The 25,065-nt window shown below is 36.5% G+C and overlaps 1 protein-coding gene across 1 annotated transcript; it reads right to left on the reverse strand.

The window, feature by feature from the left end:
• Positions 1–202: 202 nt before the first annotated feature.
• On the reverse strand, positions 203–24,987 carry LOC308269625 (vomeronasal type-2 receptor 26-like; the record flags this gene model as incomplete). The annotated part of the gene is made up of 7 exons (XM_080704992.1): positions 203–1,095; positions 13,027–13,150; positions 13,779–14,000; positions 18,182–18,991; positions 20,623–20,920; positions 21,364–21,527; positions 24,922–24,987. The coding sequence occupies 7 exons, from the start codon at positions 24,985–24,987 to the stop codon at positions 203–205; spliced, it is 2,577 nt and encodes an 858-aa protein (XP_080561118.1).
• Positions 24,988–25,065: the final 78 nt, after the last annotated feature.

A 25,065-nucleotide genomic window follows, 5' to 3' on the forward strand; every position in this document is an offset into this window, starting at 1 on the left:
AAACTCTCTACTAGCCCCAAGAGCTTTGTTCACTGGAACTGATTGCCTTCAACAATGAAAAGAAAAGTTGATTACAGAAATAGTGTCAAATTTTATTGAAGTGCATTATTTCACACAATTTGGAATAATATTTTTAAAGGATTATTCATTTCCTACCATTCTTGTCACACGATCATTAATTCCTTTGCCTTATTAAAGGAACTCATTTAAATAATTTCTTCCTTGAATTGATGTCTGATCTCAGTAGAATCACATAGCACTTGGGAAGGAATATACACCCCAGTAAGCCAGCGCTGGAAGCCAGGATCGCGAAGGACTCCACAGCCACCATGGCTCTGCCTTTGGTGCTCAGGTAGGTGGGTAAGAAGCAGACCCACACGCTACAGAAAACCAGCATGCTGAATGTGATCATCTTGGCCTCGTTGAAAGTGTCCGGGAGCCTCCTGGCCACAAAGGCAATCATCAAGCTCAGAAGCGCCAGGAAGCCCAAGTAACCCAGGACGCAGTAGAAGGCGGCGGGGGAGCCCTCGTTGCACAGCAGGACCAGGTGGCCAAACTCTGCCTGTGAGTCCACATCGGGGAAAGGGGGGGAAGTTCCCAGCCACACCATGCAGATGCAGCCTTGAATCAGGGAGCCCAGGACGACGATAGCGTTGGAGCCTCGGCTCACCAGCCTCATCTGCGACGCCTTTCCAGGCCTGGTGGCTTTGAAGGCCACCACCACGATGAAGGTCTTTGCCAAAATAGCAGAAACGGCCACAGAGAAGACAACTGCAAAGAACACCTGTCTCAGGGCACAGGTGGCTGGGCTGGGCTGACCAATGAACAGCAAGGGGCAAAGGAAGCAGAGCATCAAGGAGACGAGGAGGACGTAGCTGAGGTTTGTGTTATTTGCTCTCACGATGGGGGTGTGTCGGTAGAGGATAAACAGTCCTAAAATAAGAGCAGTGAGGACAGCCAAACTAATGGCCACAGAGACCAGAACAACTCCTAGAGTGTCCTCATAGGACAAAAATGTCAGGATTTTGGGGAGACATTGCCATCCCGCCTCAACTGAATAATGATCTTCAGGACACTTGATACAATGATCCATATCTGAAAGGACACATCTGGATTTATTATGTTTCATTATTCATTTCCCAAACATACATATAACAGATTTACATCTTGAAAGAACCATATTTGAATTCTGGTAAAATGTAATTAATTACATATATATTCAACTATAATATTGAAAATGTGAATGAATAAATTAATACTGTTCATGACAGAGGTATCACCTATCAGTTACTTGATTACACAAAAAATACAGGCAGTGAGTTGAGTTGAACTATGAAACAGCACACAATAAATTTGTAAAATAATGTTGAAGAAAATCCATAAGCTATGGAAAACTAGTTGATTACATATGAAAGGAAGACATAGTCTGAAGCTTCATGTTTTAATTATAGAAAGCCTAAGAAATAAATAGTTCTAATGTTTATTGAGTATCAATATTTGAAACTGTGTTTAGTGCTTTGCTATTATATTTTAATAAAATTTCTAAAAGGATTATCAGAAAGCTAAAAAAAAAAAATAGGGACTGTGGAATACAGAACATCTCCATAGGTGTAACAAATAAAAATCAACTACTGAGAAATCAGCTCCTTGACAAAAAAACAAATCAGTGAAGACACAGAAGAATGAAAATACAAAAAAAGGGAATCAAGGTAGAATAAAATTCAGTAGTCAGAACACAAGATAGCGCAGAATTTCTATGTGACTGACCTGGTGAATGCCACCACTGTGGAGGCCACCGCCATCATGGGCCTCCACCTGAGCCACATCCTTGCAGCTCTGCGGCCTCAAGAATTCCCTGGCAAGGAATCCAAGGGCTTGAAGTGAACTAAGCAATAGCAGAACGCCATCAACTTGCTTCCGAGATGAAAACAACAGCAACAACAAAGAATATTCTGCAGCCAATGCACACACCAGAATTCTGAAATCGTAGCAGTGCACCATGCTCTCTAGAGCCCCAGAGTCCCACAGGAGAGTGACTTAACTGCATTTCTCAGTGCAAGAAATCCCAGAACAGCCGCAGAGACCCCAGTGGTGTAAGATTTGGCAGGCCACCCCTGAGGTGATTGGGTGATAACCTACAGAGACACAGGAGAGGCCCCTAGTGCCCAAGGCACAGTACCCACACAAGGTCACAGGTGGTCACTCTGAGATTACACTGCTCACCCTCAACCAGTGTGGATAGGAAGGCACACACCCAGGGCCAGGAACAGGGCCTCAAACTTTGCAGGAGACTAAAAAATGGAGCCACAAACTGACAATAGTTTTCTGAGCAAATGAACAGTATTGGAACATGCTCCAGAACCTACTATATTGAGTAAATATTAAGTGGCTGAAAGTAACCATGCAGTACCAGGAGGACTGCAGAGGTCAAATTGTCTCTGTATGTGTATATTTGCAGATTTTTGTTGTTTTTGTCTTTATTTTATTTTATTTTGTTTTGTTTTGTCTTTTTATTTGCTGGCATTGTTGGGTTTTTTGGTTGTTTTATTAATTACTGCATGTTTCTTTGCTCTCTTACTTAGTTCTTTTATAAACTTTTCCCACTTTCTTAACTACTCTCTTTCCTCAAAACTTTTTTTCTTTTTGTAGCTCCTCATCTTATATTTAATCTATTTTATATCACTATACCTAAATACATTGTCTACAATAATCCTACTCTATACTCACTATCTCCCATTTCTAACAAAAACTACTTGACTATACTTAAATTCTTATTCAATTTGATCATATCCTCTACTCTATTTCTGTACCCATCACTCTATCCCCTTCTGCCTCGCCTAACCATCACCATTGAAAACAACACTACTTACCCTTGCATAAACCTACTGACACCTCTAAATCTGTATGGCTGAGATTGGATCAGATGGTTAATCCACAGGAAAGAACTTCCAAACACTAAAGATAAACTAAACACATCTTATAGAAAAAAAATGCTAAACAGCCCTCACATCGAGGTTCAAAAAAGACATAGGTCACAGGATATTCTGCTCATACCTATGAGATGACTCTTTATAAAGGTAGACAGAAAGAATACCCGACCTTAACACCTGAAACCCATCAATGCCACCATAACAACAGAAAGAAAGAACCCAGAGCAAGTCAGTATTGATGATCTATAGTCAGAATAACAGTGGAGTAATAGTAGACACAGTCTTCAGGGTTAATATCAAAGTGTGAGTGGCTGCTGGAATTATCTCTTCCAGCAACAATCTGGAACAGCACCTATCAACAATGACTCAAAAACAAAGAGAAAGAAGATGCCAAGACAACAGAAACACAAACCCAAGAACTCTGAAAATAGGAGAATGAGGAAGAGTGAGGAAACAATAAATTCCCACAACTCAACAAGGGAGATCACCAATACTGATTTACAAGAAATGTAAAAAGGAGAATTCTGAATCCTGATCAACAACAGAAAGATCAAGTGTATAATAAATGAAAGAGAAAATTGAGACCTTAAGAAAAAAATCAGAAAGAGGCCTAGAATGAAATGAGTCAATAAATAAAATGAAGATAGCAATAGAAAGAAAATCTGGAAGATTAGATGAAATGGAAGACCAAAATATCACTGTTAGAAGACAGTTCTTTCAAAACCAAAAGCACAGTCAATAGTATATAGAAGACTTTACAACAATAGAACCTAAACATCCAACAACTATGGGACAATGGAAAACATCCTAATATATGGATAAAAGGTAATGAATAAGAAATAGAGGTACAGACCAATTGTATCTGAAATCTCTTTAGAGAAATAATTTCAGAAAATTTTTCAAATGTGGAAAAAGTTTTGAGCATTCACATATAAGAGACCAACAAAACACTGTTAAGACAAGATTAAAGAAGGACCACCACATGCCACAAAATAACCAAAATTACTAACATAAAGGCTAAAGAAATAATCTTAAAAACAGTAAGAACAAAAGAATACATGACATTCTGGGGCAAGACAATAAAAATCACTCTAGACTTCATGACCCAAGTCATGAATGCATGAAGTGGTATGATGTAATCCAGACCCTAGAAGAAAACAACTTCCAACCAAAACTGCTATATCCAGAAAGTTTTTTTAATTGATCAAGAAATAAAAATGTCAAGCAGAATCTCAAAAAATTATGAATACTGAGCCTGCACTAGAGAAAATACTTAAAGAAATAAATTATAAAAATGAAAAAAGAAGCAAATTTCAGAACCAGAAAAGAGATAAATTCAATCAGCGGGGCAACTAAGCAAAGGAGAAATAACACTACATCAGATGATATAGAACACAAAATGACAGGATACAAAAATCATATCTCAATAATAACACTGAATGTCAACCGACTAATTCATCATTTAAAATACGTAGACTGGTAATGTGGTTTAAAAAATATAATCCAAATATATGCTGCTTGCAAGAAACCCACCTTACAGGTAAAGATAATCATAGGCTAAATATGAAAGGATGGAAAAAGATATATCATGCCAATAGAAACCTAAAATGAGCAGTGATAGCAAAGATGATATCTAATAAAAAAGACTTTAAGCTAAAACACATAAGAAGAAACAAAGCAGGACACTTCTTATTAATAAAAGAAACAATCCAGCAAGAAGACATAATGATAGTAAATATTTACACCCCAAATGTGGGTGCACTCACATTAGTAAAACAGACTCTTCAGGACATCAGGTCTGAAATAGACCCAAATACAATAATATTGGGAAAACATCCGGGAAGATGGTGACAGAGAAAAGCGGGGCTTACGAGCCCCGCTAACAACCAATCTCTATTACCAAAAAGTCAGTGCCTTTCATAGCCAGAAAACACCATCAGTAGAGAAACAAAAAAATGTAATTACAAGGTTCAGAGAAAAAGAGCGCTGGATAAACGAGACACCAGAAAGAAACCAGAATGCAGTGCTGCAGCCGGAGCCACGGTGCAAAGCGGTGGGCGCCATCTTCCCTTGCAGCACCAGGCCCCAGAGAGGAGGGGGACTCACAACGGAGCTCAGAGCCACAGAGGAGATACGCTGGCCTCACGCCCGAGGATGCGGCAGCAATACCTTACTGCCAGCGGCAGTGGCGAATTCACCAGATGGGACCAGACCAACGCACTCAACAGCCCACCAGGTTCCAGAGAGGAGCAGCAGACAGAGAGCCGAGGTGAGCCACTGCGGATTAGCCGGTAGAAATTCGGCAGATTTCTCGGTGCAGGGAGCATCTAAAGCTCCCAGGGGCTGGGCTCAGCACACCCTGCAGGGACTCAGAGCAGAGCTCAAAACCAGAGAAGAAATAGGCCAGCCTCACGGCTGAGGGCGTAACAGTGATGCCATATTGCCACCGGCGGCAGCAGCAGTGAATTCACCGAGTCCACTACAGCTCCATCAGCGCACTCAACAACAGTGAGTCAAATTGCGGCCCCTAGAGGAGAAATCCCAGTACTGCACTCCCAGGGACTTGACCTAGTTGGGGAGTGGTGGTGGCAGAGATATCACACCATAGTCACAACTCCCCACAGGAGAACACCCAACCTGGCACCCCCTATGGTCTAAAGCAGCCTCGATTAACTCCCTGAGTCTGAGACTTTGCAATACAACACAGTAAAAGAGTAGTGGGGACTGAGATACCACAGACTCAAGATCCAGAGCACCTTAAGTAAAGTCATAGTGACTCAGGGAAGAACCCAGAGAAGGCACAAACTTCTGAAATCATGGGGAAAAGGAATAACAATGGAGCAATGAATGCCCACAACCCCACAACATCATAACCTGATAAAACAGAAATTCAGAGATTTCTAGAAGATCAAATCAGGAAAATAACTGTAGAAATAATAGAGGTGTTTTGAAAACAATTCAGAGAGAGCCAAAAAGAGATAAAGGATGCAATCAATGAAGTAAAGGCCTCAATTCAAAGTATAAACAACCGATTAGACCACATGGAGAATAGAATCTCACTCCTAGAAGATGATCGCTCCTAAAATGAAGGCATAGTTTCTAATCTAGAAAAAAAATCCGACAGCAGGAATCTGACATTGAAGAAATATGAGCCCATTTTAAGAGAGCTAACCTAAGAATAATTGGAATAGAGGAAGGAAAAGAAGGTGAAACCAAAGGGATCAACAATCTCTTCAAGGAAGTAATAGCAGACAATTTTCCAAACATAGAGCAAGAGGTCGATACACAGGTCCAGGAAACTTATAGAACTCCCTTTAGACAGGATCGGAGAAGAGGATCCCCACGCCACATAATTGTCAAAATGACCACTGTGGAAGCCAAGCAGAGAATCTTAAAGGCAACAAAAACAAAGGACCAAGTGACATTCAGAGGCAAACCAATTAGAATCACTTCAGACTTCCCAAACCAAGTTATGAGAGCCAGAAGGGCTTGGAGTAACATATTCCAAACTCTGAAAGAAAACAACTTCCAGCCAAAAATTTCCTACCCAGCAAAACTTTCTATCAAATTAGATGGGGAAATAAGAAGCTTCCATGACAAACAGAAACTGAAGGAATTTATGTCTGCAAAACCAGTGCTAGAGAAAATACTCAAAGAGATTAACTACAAAGAAGAAATAGGTAACACACACCAGAACCAGAGAAACAAGATTTTCCATCCAACAGACAACTAAGACTGGTTATCTGTGGAGATTCATTATCTATGTTAGTCTTTTACATATTTCTAAATTGTATTGTTTGCTTTTCTTGTTGCTAATTCTTAGGATTTCTAGTTGGAATATTAATATACCTTCAGATATAGCAATTGGAAATATTTTATCCCATTCTATCAGTAACTTTTAACTCTGATTGCATTGTCTTTGCATATACAATATTTTTTTTATCTTTTAGGGAGTTTGTTTACCCTTTTGTTGCCTGTGCCATTGAAATCATATCCAAGAAATCACTGCCAATTTTAATGGTGTGAATTTTTATGACTCAGATTTCCTTTTAAAAGTTTAGAGTCTTAAAATTTATATTTAGGTCTTTTATCTATTTTGAGTTAATATTAGTATATGGTGTTAGGTAAGGATCCAATTTTATTCTTTTTCATGTAATTATTATTTTTCAACAATATTTAGTTAAAAGATTATTATTTCCTCCACCAAATGTATGTGGAAACCTTGTCAAAAATAACTTGACAATATATGGAAGAATTTATCTCTAGGCTTTTATTTAACTCCAATTGTTTATATATCTGCCTTTATAACAGTATTACACTGTTTTAATTATTGTAGCTTTATATGGTTTGAAATCAGAAAATATACATCTTCTAGCTTTGGTTTTTTTTTTTTTTTGAGATCGTTTTGGGTATCTAGGGTCCATATTCCATATTAGGATAGATTTTTTTCTGAAAAATAAATAAATAAATGTATGATAGTTTCACCTAAAAAAGTATTCCCTGGTAATAAAGAAAGCAAAAAGAAATATTGAAATGTTATCTTTAAGTCATCAAAAGCTTGGTATCAGACTAATGAAACTGTTATGTGAGATTATCATTTTTAATTTGGATAAATTGCTATAATACTAGATGTCAACCACTAAGCCAAGCATGGGAAGGAGGGATGGGGAGGGAATGGGGTGGGGATCGGGTAGGGGCTAACTGGGCGATGTGTGCATGGATGTCTACAAAAGATTTTTTTTTATCCCATTATGATGTATGAATACAATACACCAATAAAAAAGCATAAAATAAAAAAACAATAATATTGGGAGATTTTAACATATCACTCATGCCACTAGATCAATCTTCAAGGCAAAAGATGAGTAAAGACTCTTTAGAACTAAAGAAAAGTATAAACCAAATAGACCTAATAGAAATATACAAAATATGTCAACCAGCAAAAGCTGAATACATATTCTTCTCAGTTGCCCATGAAACCTTTTGCAAAATAGATGACATCCTGCGCTACAAAGCAAGCACCAGCAAATTTAAAAGATGTAATATAAGTTCCTGCATCTTTTCAGATCACAATGGAAGGAAAGTAGAAACCAACAACAGAAATATCAAAAGAAATTATATAAATACACAGATATTTAATGACACACTCTTCAATGAGGAGTATATCAGATCAGAAATAGGAGAAGAAATAAAAAATTTCTGGAATTAAATTAAAATAGAGACACAACATAACAAATTCTAAGGACATTTTAAAGGCTGTGTTAAAAAAAAGTTTATAGCATTGAGTGCCTACATAAGAACAGAAATTCATCAAATAAACAACCTAATAACACGTCTCAAGGACCTAGAAAAACAGCAACAGTCATCCCAAAGCCCTCAGAAGGCAGGAAATCATTAAAACCAAAGCAGAAAAAATGAAATAGAGAATAAAAAACAATACAATGGATTAACTAACAAAAAGCTGGTTCTTTGAAAATATTAAGAAGATTGACAAATCTGTGGACAACCTAACCAAAATAAGATGAGAATGGTTGCATTTCATTTTAACCTTAATCCTATGATAGATCTGTAGATGTTCACGAAGAGAAAACTGTGATTCCAAGAATTGTGTGATAGACATACTGAACATCTTCACCAGTTATAAGAGGTGTTAAATTTGAATGTTTGTCTCTCTGAGCACAAAGCAAGTTCACTGGAACTAGTCGCCTCTAATGGTAAAGGGGATACTTGATTATAGGACAAGTGTCATATTTTAATTAAATGCATTCATTTCATTCCACACATTTTGGATTTATATGTTCATATTATTATTCATTTTCTATCAGTTATGTCTCTGGAAAATTAATTCATTTGCCTTACGGAAGGAACTTACTCAAGCAATTTCTTTTGTGAATTGCTATCTGATCTCAATAGAAGCACATAGCACTAGGGAAGGAATACACACCTCATAAGCCAACACTGAAAGCCAAGACTGAAGGACTCCAAAGCTGCCATGACTCTTTGGTGCTAAGTAAGGTAGGTGGGTATGAGGGTATGAAACAGATCCACACGCTACAGAAAACCAGCATGCTGAATGTGATCATCTTGGCCTCATTTAAAGCGTCTGGCAGCCTCCTGGCCACAAAGGCAATCATCAAGCTCAGAAGCACGAGGAAGCCCATGTAACCTAGGACACATTAGAAGGCAGTGAGAGAACCTTCCTTGCACTGCAAGATCAGGTAGCAAAACTCCACCTGTGAGTCCACATCAGGGAAAGGGGGAGAAGTTCCTAGTCAGACTGTGCAGATGCAGCCTTAAATCACGGAGCCAAAAAGACAATAGCGTTTGAGCCTTGGGTCACCATCCTCATCTGCGATGCCTTTCTGGGGTTGGTAGCTCCAACGGCCACCACCATGATGAAGGTCTTTGCCAAAATAACAGAAATGGCCACAGAGAACACAACTTCTAAGAACATCTGTCTCAGAACACAGGTGACTGGGCTTGGCTGACCAATAAACAGCAAGGGACAAAGAATCAGAGCATTAAGGAGATGAAGATGTAACTGAGTTTTCTGTTACTTGTTCTCACAATCGGGGTGTGTTGGTAGAGGACAAATAGTCCCCAAGTCAAAGCAGTTAGGACAGAAGAACTAATGGCCTCAAAGACCAGAACAACTCCTAGGGTGTCTTGATAGGAAAAAGGTCAGGATTTTGGAGAGACACTGATTTTCCTCCTCATTTATATAGCAATCTTCAGGACACTTGACACACTCATCCTTATCTGAAAGGACACAGATGGATTTATTACGTGACCTCTGTCATTACCCAAATATACATTTGGTAGATTTACATGGAGAACATACCGTATTTGTATTCCGAAAAAAGTACACACTTAGCCGGGCGTGGTGGCGCACGCTTGTAATCCCCGAGCTTGGGAGGCGGAGATAGCAGGATTGCGCAGGTTCGAAGCCAGCCTCGCTGGCTTAAGAGACCCTGTTTCCAAATAAAAGCATATGTATATATATATATATATATATATATATATATATATATATATATATGTATGTATAATAGTTCTGGGAGTGTAGCCCGGAGAAGGGTTTCCAGGAACCCCAGTACCACCAAAAAAAAAAGTATACACTTACACTTTTATTGGACCATAGCATTGTAAAAGTAGATGAATAAAAATCATCTATCACATATTTGATTCCATAATAAATACACAGAATGTGTTGAACTGAACAATGAGAATGATCACCCCAAATTTGAAAAATGAGGTTGAGAGGAAACTACACACTATATAAAAAAATTATTTGGTTGTCTGTGCAAAGAACAAATCAATTTTAGAGGACTTTTATTATGGTGGAATAAATTTAATTTTATTTAGAATTTCCATTATAGTGCCAAATTTCTTGCACAAAGTTTTTTCCATACATTTTGATGTCTTTTCAGTATTGAATTTAATAATTTTTCTGCATATAATTTATTAAATAAATATAGAGATAGGAATAAGTACATTTAAAAATTCAATACATAGGGAAGTATGTAGTTTTCTATTTTAGGATTTGACTAAAAGATTTTTTTTATATGCCATTTTTTTTCAGTACTGGGGATGGAACCCAGGGGCATTCTACCTCTGAGCTACATCTCCAACCCTATTTTTTATTCTTTATATTTAAACAGGGTTTCACCAAGTTGCAAAGGGCTTCACTAAGTAGCTGAGGCTAGCAGTGAATCTGGAATCCTCCTGTCATAGCCTCCCAATCACTAGTATTACAAGTGTGTGCCATGATGCCAGGCTTACATACCACTTTTAATTAGAAAATATTATATGTTCAATTGTGGTATGGAACCGATCTCACAAAATTTTTACTAACATTAATTTTTAAATACTCAATATTTCTATGCTGTTAATGTCTCTTCCTAAAGATGAATAGAATTCAGTTTTTTAAGAAATAATAACTTCTTCAGAAGTATCATGAACAATTGTTACAATTATCTATCAATTCCACTTATTCTCCCTCCTGCTTTTTTATCTGTTCCTTTTTCATGAGCATGCATACCCTAGAGTTTTATAGAGAAAACAGGAAAGGATATTTAATTTTAAGAGAGAGGAAAGCCGGGCGTGATGGCATACGCTTGTAATCTCAGCATTTGGGAGGCTGAGACCTGAGGATCGTGGTTTGTGGACAGCCTCAGCTACTTAGTGAGGCCCTCTGCAACTCTGTGAGACCCAGTTTCAAAAATAAACAATAAAAAATATAGGGCAGGGAGTGTAGCTTGGAGGTCAAATGCCCCCTGGGTTCTACCTCCAGACCCACCAGAAAAAGAAAAAAAGGAGAGAGAGGAGGGGGGGGCAGAGAGAGAGAGAGAGAGAGAGAGAGAGAGAGAGAGAGAGAGAGAGAGAGAGAGAGATGAAAGGAGAAAGTTTTTATCTGTTCCTATGTGTTACGGTGTTGGACCTATGCCGTCTTCTAGGAGCCTCAAGGTCTCTGGTCTAATTTCCAAGACCCCAAAGGCACAAGAAACTAAAAGTTGAATCAATACATGGCAAAGGTGCAAGAAATTAAAAAGCGAATCAATATGTGGGATTGCATGAAGCTGAAGAGCTTCTGTACAGCCAAGGAAACTGTCAAGAACCTCAACCGAGAGCCAGGAGAATGGGAGATTTTTGCCAAGTTCTCCTCTGATAGAGGACTAATGTCTAGAATGTACAGACAACTCAAGAAACACAGCACTAAGAAAACAGATAACCCGTGTCACTCATCACAAGATGTAGATTCAATAAAGACATGAGAATTACACGGGGCCTCATATGAAATCTATGCTTTCTTGGATTTTTAGCCCTAGAAATGTGAGAAAACTTTGGCTTTCTCTGTTCTTGCCATAAAAAATCTAAATTCTTATAAGGATACTCAAAGCATTGAAACCTACCAACTGTGCCACAGCAAAATTACAGAAGAAGGTTTCCCATGGCAGTAACTTCATTAAGAATAGACATTCCCCAGAACATTTCCAATATTCCTTCTCTAAACATAACCACAGTCCTGCAATTTGTCTTAAACCTGTGCTATCCATATCATTACGAAAAACCCAACCTAAACATGCATACAAATATTTCAGATAATGATGCAGGAGCCATTGCAGTAAGTTCTGCACTGGACACCTGTGCACCTCAACTATACTCTCTATAAGAAACCGCCACTGTTCCACGCAGAAAATATTTAAAACTGATTTTTATCTTTGTGTACCTGATGCAGTTTGAGAGTTTAATATCAACTGTCAAGCCCAGGATGGTACAGTGAGCTGCTGGCTCTCTCCCTGGATATGAAATAGCCTCTACGTAATGTCCTTGGTGTGAGCATGAGTGACAAACACCATTTATACATCTACAATACGTGGCCCTGTATCAAAGGGTGAGGGAGCCCAAGAAAAGGCAAACACAACCCTTGCAACCTACTTAAATGCACACACACTTGCTCAGTGTATTGAAGACATTATTCTACTACAGTATCCCGCCATCATTTCTGTTGAGAATTTAACTGCTAAACCAGCATTAGTAATTCATGCGCTCTATCTTTTCTTTCTTGCTGGTTTTAACATCATATTCTTCTCAGTTTGGGGAATTCTTCATTTAACCACGATCTTTGTTGATACAATCATTATTTTTACCTTTTCCTATGTAGAATGTTCTGATTATTTTATACAAACAAGAATAGGGATAAAAACATTTCTTCCTTACCAACTTTTTTTTTGTGTGTGTGGTACTGGATTTCCTGGAAGCCCTTCTACCTCTGGGCTACACTCTCAGACCTATTTAATACTTTTTTTTTTTTAATGTGGAAACAGGGTCTCTTAAGTCAGCGTGGCTTTCTTCGAACCTGCGCGATCCTCCTGTCTCCGCCTCCCAACTGTGGGGATTACCAATCCCCACAGGCGAACCAACTCGGCCACCTGGCAGGCGTACCTCCTCCCTGATGTAGGGAAAGGAGAAGGTGTTCTCTCTCACAGGTTCAAGATTTGTGTCTCTGAAATTCTCATCTCACTTCTTGTCCAGCCATTCTCATTATGTAGTCACTACTTTTCCATATTCAGAATAACGTTTCAAAACTTTCTACCTGTTTCATTTGCAATCTCTCCATCTGGGCAGGGAATGCATGAATAGCAACAAAATGGCTTTCCTTCAATAGCTATTTTTTTAAATCCAGGAGGACAAGCATAGCCGCAATTAGCAGAAGGAGGCTGTGTAAGAGAGATCATAGAAGGATAAGCTGGTTCATTAAATTGAGCAATGCCACATAAGTGGGAGATTCTGAACTTTATGTAACATAACAACAACGAACTTCTCATCTTCTGGAAAATGTCTAATTACTCTCATGTTCCTTGTCACTATTCCTCCCCTCTCTTTTTAGTATATTAAGGAATTTTTCAGAGGAATAAGGTATAAATAAGAACTAATATAAATATGCATATTACAATAAAATTCAAGTGTTACATTTTTAAATGTAATCGAGGGGACTATGTTTATCCAAAAATACTATTTCCTTTGGATTCAGGCATTCAAAGGACCACTGATGTACGAATTTTCTGGATTTTATCTGTCTTCAAAACCTGCATAATTGATGTGATTCTACCATAGATGCTTTTTTTGTACCACAACAGAAAATCTGTTTTTTAATTCAAAATAAGTAAATAATTTTCACAGTGATGCTGAGGCCAGAAATTCTACATACTTGGCATGACAGCAAAGTATCTAGTACGGCAAATATCTTGGCCTAATGGTATACAAAACCTTTCCTAATTCCAATCTCTGAAAGCTCTGGGTTCTGAGGAATATCACACCAGGGTTCCTACCTAAAAGGATGCTCACCTTGCGGAGTTCACCCCACATTATTAGTTCATCATTTATTGACAAGTGTTGAGAATCATGAGATTTGAACATGAACTCTCCAACCTTCACCTGGGCTTTGGTTCCATTCAACAAAGACTGATAGTTAAAGATGTCAAGCCGGGTTGTGGACGTCGTCTTGTTCATAACGTTTCCCTTACCAACACTTCTTTCAAGTTGGCCTCTTTGCAGGAATGGATGGAGCTGAAAGTAAAAAATAATATTTAGAACTTGAGTAAACAAAGCAAAGGTGAATTTGAAAAAGATTTCAATTGGAAAAAAAATTGCCAAGATGCAAAGTGAAAACCACAAAATAAGAACAAAAAATATCTAAGAACTGACAAGCTGGGTGTGGCAGTGCATGCTTATAATCCCAGTACTTGGGAGGCTGAGACAGGAAAGATAGCAGGTTCACAGCCAGCCTAAGCTACTTCCTGAGGCCCTTTGCAACTCAGTGAGAGCCTATTTAAAAAAGAAATAGCAAAGGGGTATAGCTCAGAGGTAGAATGTCCCTGGGTTTCATCCCCAGTCCCATAAAAAAAGAACTTTGAGACACTTCTGGCATATATAATATACAATGTAATACTCCTGAAAAGAGACAAAAGATGAAAGGAAGAGAAAAAAATATTTTCATTATAAGAAGTAAAAATTTTCCAGATGAATGTAGGGTCAAGAAAAGTAGGGCAAGGGGAAGCATATAAATTTAAAAGGAAATTTTCAACTTAAAGACATGCATAAGCTTCTGCAAAAAAATAAATAAATAACATTGCTATGGATTTAATGTTTTAATCCCCACCAAAACTCAAGTTATGACTCAGTCGCTAAAGCAACACTGTTGGGATTTGGGTGTAATTGAAGATGTTGCGGTCTTGAGAGATCAACCCTCAGGAATCCATTAATACCTGAGAGTGTGTTCATTGATCAGGCATTGACTTCAATAGACTCTGAAAGCTCAGGAAATAAAACCCAGAATTAATAAATGAAATAGCATCTAACAACAACAACAAAAACCCTCTGAATCACATGGAAAATAATTAATAAGAGAATGAAGAGAGACCCTATACAAAACTTTTGACAATTACTTTTCTGACAAAATTAGCACCCAGAATACTACAAAACTAAAAAAAAAAAATACTTAAACAGCTCCAGAATAAAGAACTAAATAAGCAAAATGTCATATGACGTAAACATATATTTCTCAAAAGAACATACAAATGGCAAAGAAATATATGATAAATTATTCAATATCTTTAGCAATTAGGGAAAGGCAACCCCAATACCACCACACAAAAAAAAATTCTAAAATGTATAAGAACCACAAATGACCTCAAATACATGAAATCTTAACCAAGAACAACAAAACTAGAGGCACTACATACCCTGATTTAAAATTACATAATAAAAGTATGGTAATAAAATATGGGTGATATTAGCATATAAATAGATGTATAAAGCACTGAGACGAGATGAATTGTCACTGAGAAAAGAACCAAGAATACAAAATGGGGTAAAGATTATCTCTTTGATAAAAGTTGTTTGGAAAACTAGTTCTCAACATGTAATGAAAGCAGGATATTTATCTTAAACCTTGCATAAATCATGACTTACAAAATTAAAATAGAAAACCAATAAAATTTTCATTGTGTCAGATACAACACAAAATAATAACAAAACAGAAAGGTTGATTATAAAATTATATTCAGAATGCAAATTATGCAAGACTGACAACATATAAATGGAGCATAAGAGGTCAGAAATTAGAAGAAATATACAAAACATAATTCAAAACACAGAGAATTAGAAAGAGCATATTTTTATCTATAAATTGTGCTTGATATCTAGATTTCTATTGTAGAGGATAATTATCTCTACCCCCCTGGTAGCACACTTAACACAGAAATAAAGTTCAAATGTGTTGTTAACTAAATGTGAAATATAAAATATTAGAAGAAATGTAGATGACAATTATTTTTCTACTTAGATGTAAAAAATATTTTAACAGTATAGAAAGTATAAATAATAAAGGAAATAATAATAAATGAAATTTCAGTGATATTAACTTCTTTTGTTAATTAAAAGAAAACTGTCGCCGGGTGTGGTGACACATGCTTGTAATCTCAGCATTTGGGAGGCTGAGACCCCAGGGGATCCAGTTTCCCAGATAGCCTCAGCTACTTAGTGAGGCCCTCTGCAACTCAGTGAGACCTGGTTTCAAAATAAAGAATAAAAAATAAGGCAGGGGGTGTAACTCAGAGGTCGAATGCCCCTGGGTTGCATCCTCAGACCCACAAATATAAATAAGTAAATAAATAAATAAATAAATAAATAAATAAATAAATAATAAAAGGCTGGGTGTGGTGCCCCACGTTTGTAATCTTTGCACTTGGGAGGTGGAGACAGGTGGATCTCACATGGTTCCAAGCCAGCCACACTGGCTTAAGAGACACAGTTTCCAAATAAAAATATAAAATAGGTCTGGGAGTGTAGCCCGGAGGTAGAAGGGCTTCCAGGAACCCCAGTACCACCAAAAAACTAGAAAAATGGGCAACAATTGGGTACAAGTTTAAAAAATCAGACTTGTTATTGACACATTAAAAGATGTTTATTATTTAGTAAATGAATGAATGGCTTGTTAAACAAATTATCAGTTCTTCTGCTGCAGGACAGTCAGATCTGCAAAGATTAAAAAAACCCAACTCACCTAGAGCCCTAATCACGAGACAACATGTTTATTCACTAGTGAATCTCAAAGAGAAAAGCTGTGTCTTAGCCTTGAATGGTGTCAACATATAGATTATGTGGCCCCAGTGAGACAAGTTTTGATTGGAGTTCGTCAGGTTTTTTTTTTTTTTTTTTTTTGGTTTTGTAGGTTTATATAGGAGCTCGAGTCAGGTTTCATTTCTACTTTCTGAGCTAAATTTTATATATTTGTCCCCTCATGACAGGGAGTGAATGGTGCCATCTTGGGCTGCGTGTGGCTGGTGCTGGGGGTGCCTTGCCTTCATAGGCTCCTGCCTCACTGCCTACCATAATATATCAGAACACGGAAAAGCTCTTTATTTACTGATATAAAATATTTACAATATAGTACAAAGTAAGTTATTGTCATTTAAAAAAATAAATATGGACCTATTATGCTTGCCTATTTGTACCCATGTCTGAATATTCCCAGGAAGAAATATAAAAATCTTTGACTTGAGTTATCAGCCAAAATCAACATCACTGATCATTAATAGTAACACAACTAGAATGTAGGTTCTATATACTTATTAATATAAAAGGATAATTTGGGGTACACTACAAAATTTTTAAAAGGCTGACTTTGGGTACCTAAATGATTTTGAATGAATATAAAAAAGAACACTTGCACAGCCTTAATGAACAGTAAAATTACTATAACTCTCTTAATTGGATAACAGAAGAATACAAACCTCCCAAAATATCTCAGAAGAATTTAGGAAATGTGAAAATACTTAGCCAACTGTGGTAGTGCATGCTTGTAATGCCAGTACTTTGGAGACTGAGACAGGAGGATCGCCTGTTCATGCTAGCCTCAGCTACTTCACAACATAGTGAGAGCCTGTTTCAAAATAAAGAATATAAAACAAGGTTAGGGTATATCTTGGAGGCTGAATGGCCCCAAGTTCAATCGCCAGTATAGCAATAAATAAATAAATAAATAAATAAATAAATAAATATTTATTTATTTATAATAAATAAATGTTACACTTATTTATTTATTATTACTGTGAGGACAAACATTTGAGAAAAATACAGAAAATGTTACTAACATGATTTTCTTTTTTATTGTGCATAATTTTGTAGAAAGAACTATAGAGATCAAAATATATAGTGGAAAGAGAACAGAAGATTGAACAACATGAACTGAATTCATGATACTTCATGATGTCCAACTTAATTTTTAAAAAGCTATTTATATTTTCTAAGAAAATTTTAAAAAATAAATATAACAGCCTCTTTTACAAAATAAAATACAAAACTCTAAAGTGATATATTTGTATCACATAAACATAAAGACCCCTTCAAATGGACCATATTTATGCTTCTGAATATCCTGAGTTAAATATCTAATATTCTCAAGATATAAAAATAATAGACAAAATATATAACCATATATTGTCTCAATATTATTATTTAAATAATCTTAGGATCAGATCAACTTTTCCCCAAACACAAACAATTATTCTTGTGATGAAAATATTATATTACCAAGGCAGAAAAAAGTGATCTTCGCAAAACTCTTTGCTGTAAAAACACCCTTTTTCTAGCAAGGAACAACTAAAAGTAAAATCATGAATCAACCAATGGAAAGAACAACCCACGGCCTATTGGTCTAGAAAAACACAAGAATGAGCTGCTCCTACCTGCCAAGGATGAGGAGTCAGACTCTCCTCTTTCTCAAAAGATTGTTCTTCCACTTGAAGTGAGAGTTGTTCATGAAGAGCCTGGGCAATGGCGTGCACAGCAGCGTATACCTTGTGACTCTGGGCTGAGGTGTTCATGTCCCAAATATCTAGACTTCGACTTGCCAGGGTGTCATTTTGTGCACATCGACTCAATATTATGGTTCCATCTTTAGACAAATGTGGACATTCAAATATCATAGACCACACATCCTTGAGAAAGATATCATGGGGATATTTTGCAGGCTGAATACTTCTGAGAAAATCTTTAAAACCAGGAATCTCTTCCATGTGGACAGAAAATGATAATCCTCCACCAAAATATGTGTAACTTTGACTTGGTCCAAAGGGTAATGTAGTAATATCCCAATCAGAGGTTGTGACAAAAATTTTACCACGTAGCTCATTGGAAAAAATGTTACATGCAAATCTCAAAAGAGAATATGTGTCACCAAATACAACACTGACATATGTAGATGAGATTTTCATATCAAAAATGTACCTATCAACTGTCTCCTCAACAGGAAACTCTGGAATCTTTTCTACAAACGCAATACACAGTTCATTTTTGGCCATTTCTTGGGTCATGTCTCTGAGGAACGTTTCTCCCCTGATGTCATCTGGAACCACAAGGCCAACCCAGACCCAACCAAAGTGCAACAGAAGTCGGATGATCCCCTGACACAGAGCTGCGGAGTCCCTGGGAAACTGGTAAAGAGACGGGAGCTGGGCTCTGTCCCAGAGACTGAGGTCAAAGGGACCATAGCTGATCTGAATAGAACACAAAAGCTACTGCTTAGACAAAATTATTAATTTTATTCCTTGGACAACTTAATTTATTACATTACCTGTGTTGTAGAAGTAATAAATCAGCTAAATAAATTATTTTATGAAGAAATAACAATCTATTATATATTGCCCATCACTTAAATGCAACTTCTCACATTTGTACACCATGTTTCTTATTCCACTTATTTAATTATTTATATATTTATTTATTTGTAGTGGGGTGGAGCCTGGAAGCATTCAACCTCTGAGATAGATCCCTAGCTCTTTTTATTTTTTATTTTGAAACAGGGACTCATTAAGTTGCTGAGTCTTTATTCAAACCTGTGATTCTCTTGTGTCAGTCTCCCAAGTACTGGGATGACTGGCAAGCACCATCATGCCTGGGTTTTTTACTCCTTTTAAACATATACCAAAAAAAAAAGGATGCAAATTTTTCGTCTACTTTTCTTATTCTAGTAAAGCAAAACTGCAGAAATTATATATTATTTTGGATTTTCCATATTGAGCCTTCTGTTTTTTGATCACAGAAGTAATGATATAGTAATGCTGTAGTTATTTTTCATTAACCCACAAATATATAATCAGATTAACTCAGAAAAAGAAATACATTTATCATTTTATAACTCACAATAGAAAGAAGTCCATAGTCACCTAAGGAGCCCTGTTCCTTTCAGTTACCATAGAAACAGAGTCAACGCTCACGAAATGAAGACTGTGAGCTGGTTATTTTTCCACTCCTTCTTATAAAGTCTATCTTCATCCAGCTTCCTCCAGATACTCGCATGTTACTCTCCTTAGTTCAGCGAAAACTAAACAGGGTTTTTTTTTTGCTTCTATTCGTACATGTCTCTTGACTTTCCCCTCTTGATCTTCCTTTGATAGCCCCATACTAACTCAAAGGATTTCAAGAGGAAAGTAAATGGGATTTTCATGCATTGTTGCTGGTAGAAGAAATTAATATACTTCTATAAGAATTTTCAATTCTATCACAAGCCTTATGAATACAATTGACTTAGAAATATCATATGAGAAAAAATTTTGAAGGAAGTTGTCTCTAATCATGAACAAGTCTTCTAGACAAGGATACAAGTGGAAATAATAGAGGAAAATTGAAAAAAATTAACTAAATAACTTTTTAGAAAGTAATATTATGTTGCAACTTAAATTAATATCAAAGAAAAAATTCATCATAAGTTTAAACATGCATAGTATTATTCATAGTATTTACATTTTAAAGTAGTAAAAATAAAACTACCTCTGTGAACACAATGTTTATATACTGATATAAAACTGTGATGTTCTATCACTGCATAGAAAAAAGCCTGGATAATGATACCAAAAAACAGTAAGAAATTTTCTCTGAGTGGTGAGATAACATATAACATGTCTTCACTATTATCATCTATATGATACTTTCCTCCACTTTAAAAGTTTTAAAGGAAATTCTATTATACAAATAAATTTTAAATTACAAATTATACTTAAGAGAAAAGGGTGATTAAATAGTAAATTGTTGAGAAAATGGATGCATGATCAACACACATAAATGAAATCAAGAACATGTCACTATGTTATTATGTTTAACTTTAAAAGCCAGGTTTTGTTTTATTTACCTGTGGTACATTATAGAGACATAGCACTCGAGAACTCTGAGTTGATATTGCTGTAGAAACACCGCCTATAACAGCCACCAGCTTGTCTTTCTTCTCTGACCTGCAGTCATAATTAGGGACTGGAGGACTCTTTCCTGACAGCAGAGACATGGAACTTGCCGTGGCCTTCATCCCAATAAAATCAACATTGAAGACATAGAAACCCAGAGACATGTTGAATAACATATTCACGTTCTTGTTGATTTCTTCCACAGCAAAAACCATGGCCAGCAGGTGTTGATAGTGCTTAGTAAGAGCTCTAGAATACAAAGGTGAAGAGATAATTTTATTGCTATTTTATGTTAAAATCTCTGAAATGAATAGGACATTCTATGTTGAAAATGTGGAGAAATTCAGTACAAAAATAAATCAGATTGATAGTCGGATTTATGGTCACATTTACAGTTTTGGCATTATGATGTGCAGTTTGAGGCTGAGAAAGCAAAGTCCGTGAGGGAAATAAATTTTAAAATGGTGGAAATAAAATTTAGAATTTTGTGGGTTTTGGCTTGGATAACAGGTTATATCCCAGATAAAACTATGTTGCTAGATTACCCATTGCAATCCACAAATATGATGTTGAATATATCAATTTAGACAGATGTAAGTTGAAAACTTTATAACACAGTACCTTACATCTATCTCCAGAGAACAGATGGCATTTTAAATCTTCCTTCGCAATATAAAAAGTTAAATACTTACGCAAAAACAAAATCTGGCAAGTAGACCGTATCTTGAAATCCAAACATATATCTGGTGTCTCTTAGAGTTGCTCTTAGAGAAAAGAGTCCACCAATAATGAAATCCCCATCTTGATGGTAGCCAGGAGAAGAAAGTAGAGCTGATGAGAGGGTAGAGCTTTGCTCCTGGAATACAAAGAAAATAAAGAGAAGAGGAAAAGCAGAAGATGATTTCATATTAACACTGACAAATATTGGTGTAATTGACAACACCTCAGAAATGTATTCTAATGAGAATTTACTCAAGAACTGATCAAGGCTGACAGCACTGTGTTCCAAACACATGCATCTCCAGTCACTGTGGGGCAAGCTTTTAAAGCACTGGCTTGAGCCTGAAGTAAGAGTGCTCATACGTAAACCATGCTTTGTTTTCTTATGGTGTGTTTGAGTTGCACCTGCTCAGCCACCAATTTTTGGTCCATTTCTACAGTTAGTGTTAGTCTCCAAGGGGAAGAACTCTCTAGCTTCACACCTGGTACCTAATTCTCTTTAAAAAAAATCATCAAAAACAATCTTTAAGTCATATAACACTCCTAGGGATTTTTGTATCCTTAGTAGTCTGAGAGTCACTAGAGATGCCAAGAAAAGTATCCTAGATTACTTTACTGAAATTATTTCTACTTGAATCAAGAACTTTCATCCCAGTAAAGCTTATGTTGTTATCAAAGTTTAAGGAAACAGAACGTTGCAGATATCAGGAAGGAATATATCAAAAGACAGAGTGAAGCTTAATACTTGAATAAACAGAGACAACAGAGGTATTACCTTTTGTATAAATCTACAAAAAAACTAAAGAATTTTCATTAGACAAAATTATTCCTGATCATTTCATAGAATCCAACCACGTGTCCTTGGACATATGAACAGATAAATAAAGTGTATTACATGAACACAACTGAATCTTATTCACCCATGAATTAGTACAAAATCTTGTCATTTGCAGGAAATGCATGTAATTGGATACCATCAGGTTATGGAAATATTCATACTCAGAAACACAAATATTGCACACTTTATCACATATATGACAACTAGACCTAGAAGTAGAGGAGACACATTTAGAAGCGATGAAAGAGATGGGAACGTTGGAAAGAAAGGGTAAAGAAAGGCGTGTTAAATAGATATGTTCAAAGTACATTATATGTAGTGAAAATATACCATAAGGAAACTCATTAGTCTGTATTATCAATATGCAGTAATAAATATAATTAAATAATTATAACAAAATAAAATAAATGTAGAATATTTCCTAATGAATATAGATGCAAAAATCTTCAAGAGAATACTAAAAGATGGAATTTGAAAACAAACTGCTGGTATTAGATATTACAATCAGTTGGGATTTATCTATGGGATATATGAATGTTTCAATATACTCATGCCAATATGTCAAGAAATATGATATACTCCATAAATAGATAAGGCTTAAATAATAATATAATCTCAATGAAAGATAGCAAAGCACTTAAAAAGCTGAACTTTCATGATAATGATTTTTTTAATTCAGTTATGGAAGAAATGTTTTGCAATGTAATGTCGCTTACGGCAAACATCACAGTCAGTAGTGAAAGTTGAAAGATGTTTCCTCAAAGCAATGAACAAGGTAAAAAAATCCCACATTTGTTATTTTTAATCAATATAGTACTGGATCTATTGGTCAAATTATAACAGAGAAATAAATTAATGGCACCACAAATCTGAGACAGAATGGAAGAAAAAGATAATATCATCTTGTACCAAGAAAACCATAAACATCCCAGGAAAGGTACTACAAGTGTCACAGAGCCATGGATTTCCCTAGGTTCTGGTCTCCCCAAAAGAAGGATTTAATTCACAGGGTACAGATAGGCTGGGCATGAGAAGCCTTTCTTAGATACATTTCACAAGGTCTCCAAGCTGGGAAGGGGAGAAGCCCAGCCGACAGCACAATCTGGGTGATGACTTTGGGCTTCATGCCATGGCTTAGTGTGACTGTGCAGGACTGTGCCATTTCAGAATCTGCATACCATAGGCGAGAAGTCTCTTGACACAACTGGGTGGGGCGATTCCTATATTTCTTTTGGAAATGTTTCTCTCCGTCCTTTTCCTGTCTTGCTCATTCCTAGCTGTCTACCTAACATTCCCCCCTCAAAAGTGAGAGGCCATGAAATTATTTAGGGAACATGAGTAGTGGTCCATCTTCTGTAAGTTCTTGAGCTGGGTAGGGATGTAAACATGTCAGGATCTCTTGGTATTGACATCTGCAAGGGCAGGGTGTGGTGGGACAGGATTAGCTCCTTCCTGGAAAGCAGGTTGGTCCAGAGGTCCCTGACAGTAATGAGCATCCACTGTAGAGAGGGGTTGTCAGTTCACCCTAAGTTTTATTTGAAGTTTGATAACCTGGAGCAGGAAAGATACAAATTATTTAATGTGTTTAAGAGATAAAGGCCAAAGAGTATGAGTAGGAGTAATATGGATAAAGGTCCATCAAGGGCAAGAGCTGAGGAAGTCAGGACCATGTTTTGGTATGAGGTCCATCCATTGGTAGCTACCTCCCTCAGGTTGGATGTGCTTTTGTTAAGTGTCAGATACTTTTCTGTACATAACTTTATCTGTTGACATAAAAGCATCATTCTTCCAGAAGCATCAGGAATACTCTCCCTCTGCCCCCCTTAATCATATCCAACCCTTGTCTGTTTTGAAAAACAACTCCCAGGAGACAGTTGACTTGGTGTTGATGGTCTTTGCATGCATTGTTTATAGTCTCTAGCCCATCCACTAGTTCTAGAGATAGGTTTCTGTAGATTAAGAAGGAGAATATTAAACTTCTTAATAGTAAAGGAGTTAACAGCTTGTAGTCGCCTTTGAACTGCCTGTGCTATAGGAAGATAGGTGGGATAGACAGAATCAAGGGGTGTGCATAGACTACAGAAGAATACAAATCCTCACATGAAGGGAGACATGTTCTAATGATTGAGATCTGGAAGTGTGCTAAGATAAAGAAAGCAAAATATCCAAGACAAGTGCCCAAGAGCAGTGCCCACTATTGTTAGGTTGTAGATCAAAGAGCATCTAGACTGAACACAGAAAGAAATAAAATATACAGGACATGTAAATATATGATCAAATTAGAGATGCTAATATACAATAAATGTGGCATGTAAATCACTCTTGACTATAATGGAAAAATTAAAATAATAAATATAGAGATGATACCTTGACAATCACTAAATTGTAAAAATTAAATATAAGAGAAAGGAAAACTGCAAAACTTTTGTCATTGTTATTTATTTATTCATCACCTTCCAGTAGACTGCTATGTTTCATGTATGCTTCATGATTACCACAGAAATCTATATTAGGCACTGTAAACAAAAGGAGAAAGGAATGAAAACACGCTACTACAGAAAATCACAAATGGAGAGAGCAAGAGGAGAGAAGGAAAAATAAAAAAACGAAAATAATAACAAAATGCAATGTCTTTTTCTATCAACAATTAATTTAAGTATATTTCTAGTCATGCATTATTAAAAGCACTTACACAAAGTGAAAGAACAACAATATCTCCAGAAAAAGTAATGGTGCTGTCATTGTATGTGAGGCTCATTCTTTCCTAAAGCATTGTTATATATCATACTACTATATTAAAATGGATGGGATTTCTCTAATGAAAATAACAAAGTAG

Source organism: Muscardinus avellanarius (genome assembly GCF_963383645.1).
Source record: "Muscardinus avellanarius genome assembly, chromosome: 11".
Taxonomy (NCBI): Eukaryota; Metazoa; Chordata; class Mammalia; order Rodentia; family Gliridae; genus Muscardinus; species Muscardinus avellanarius.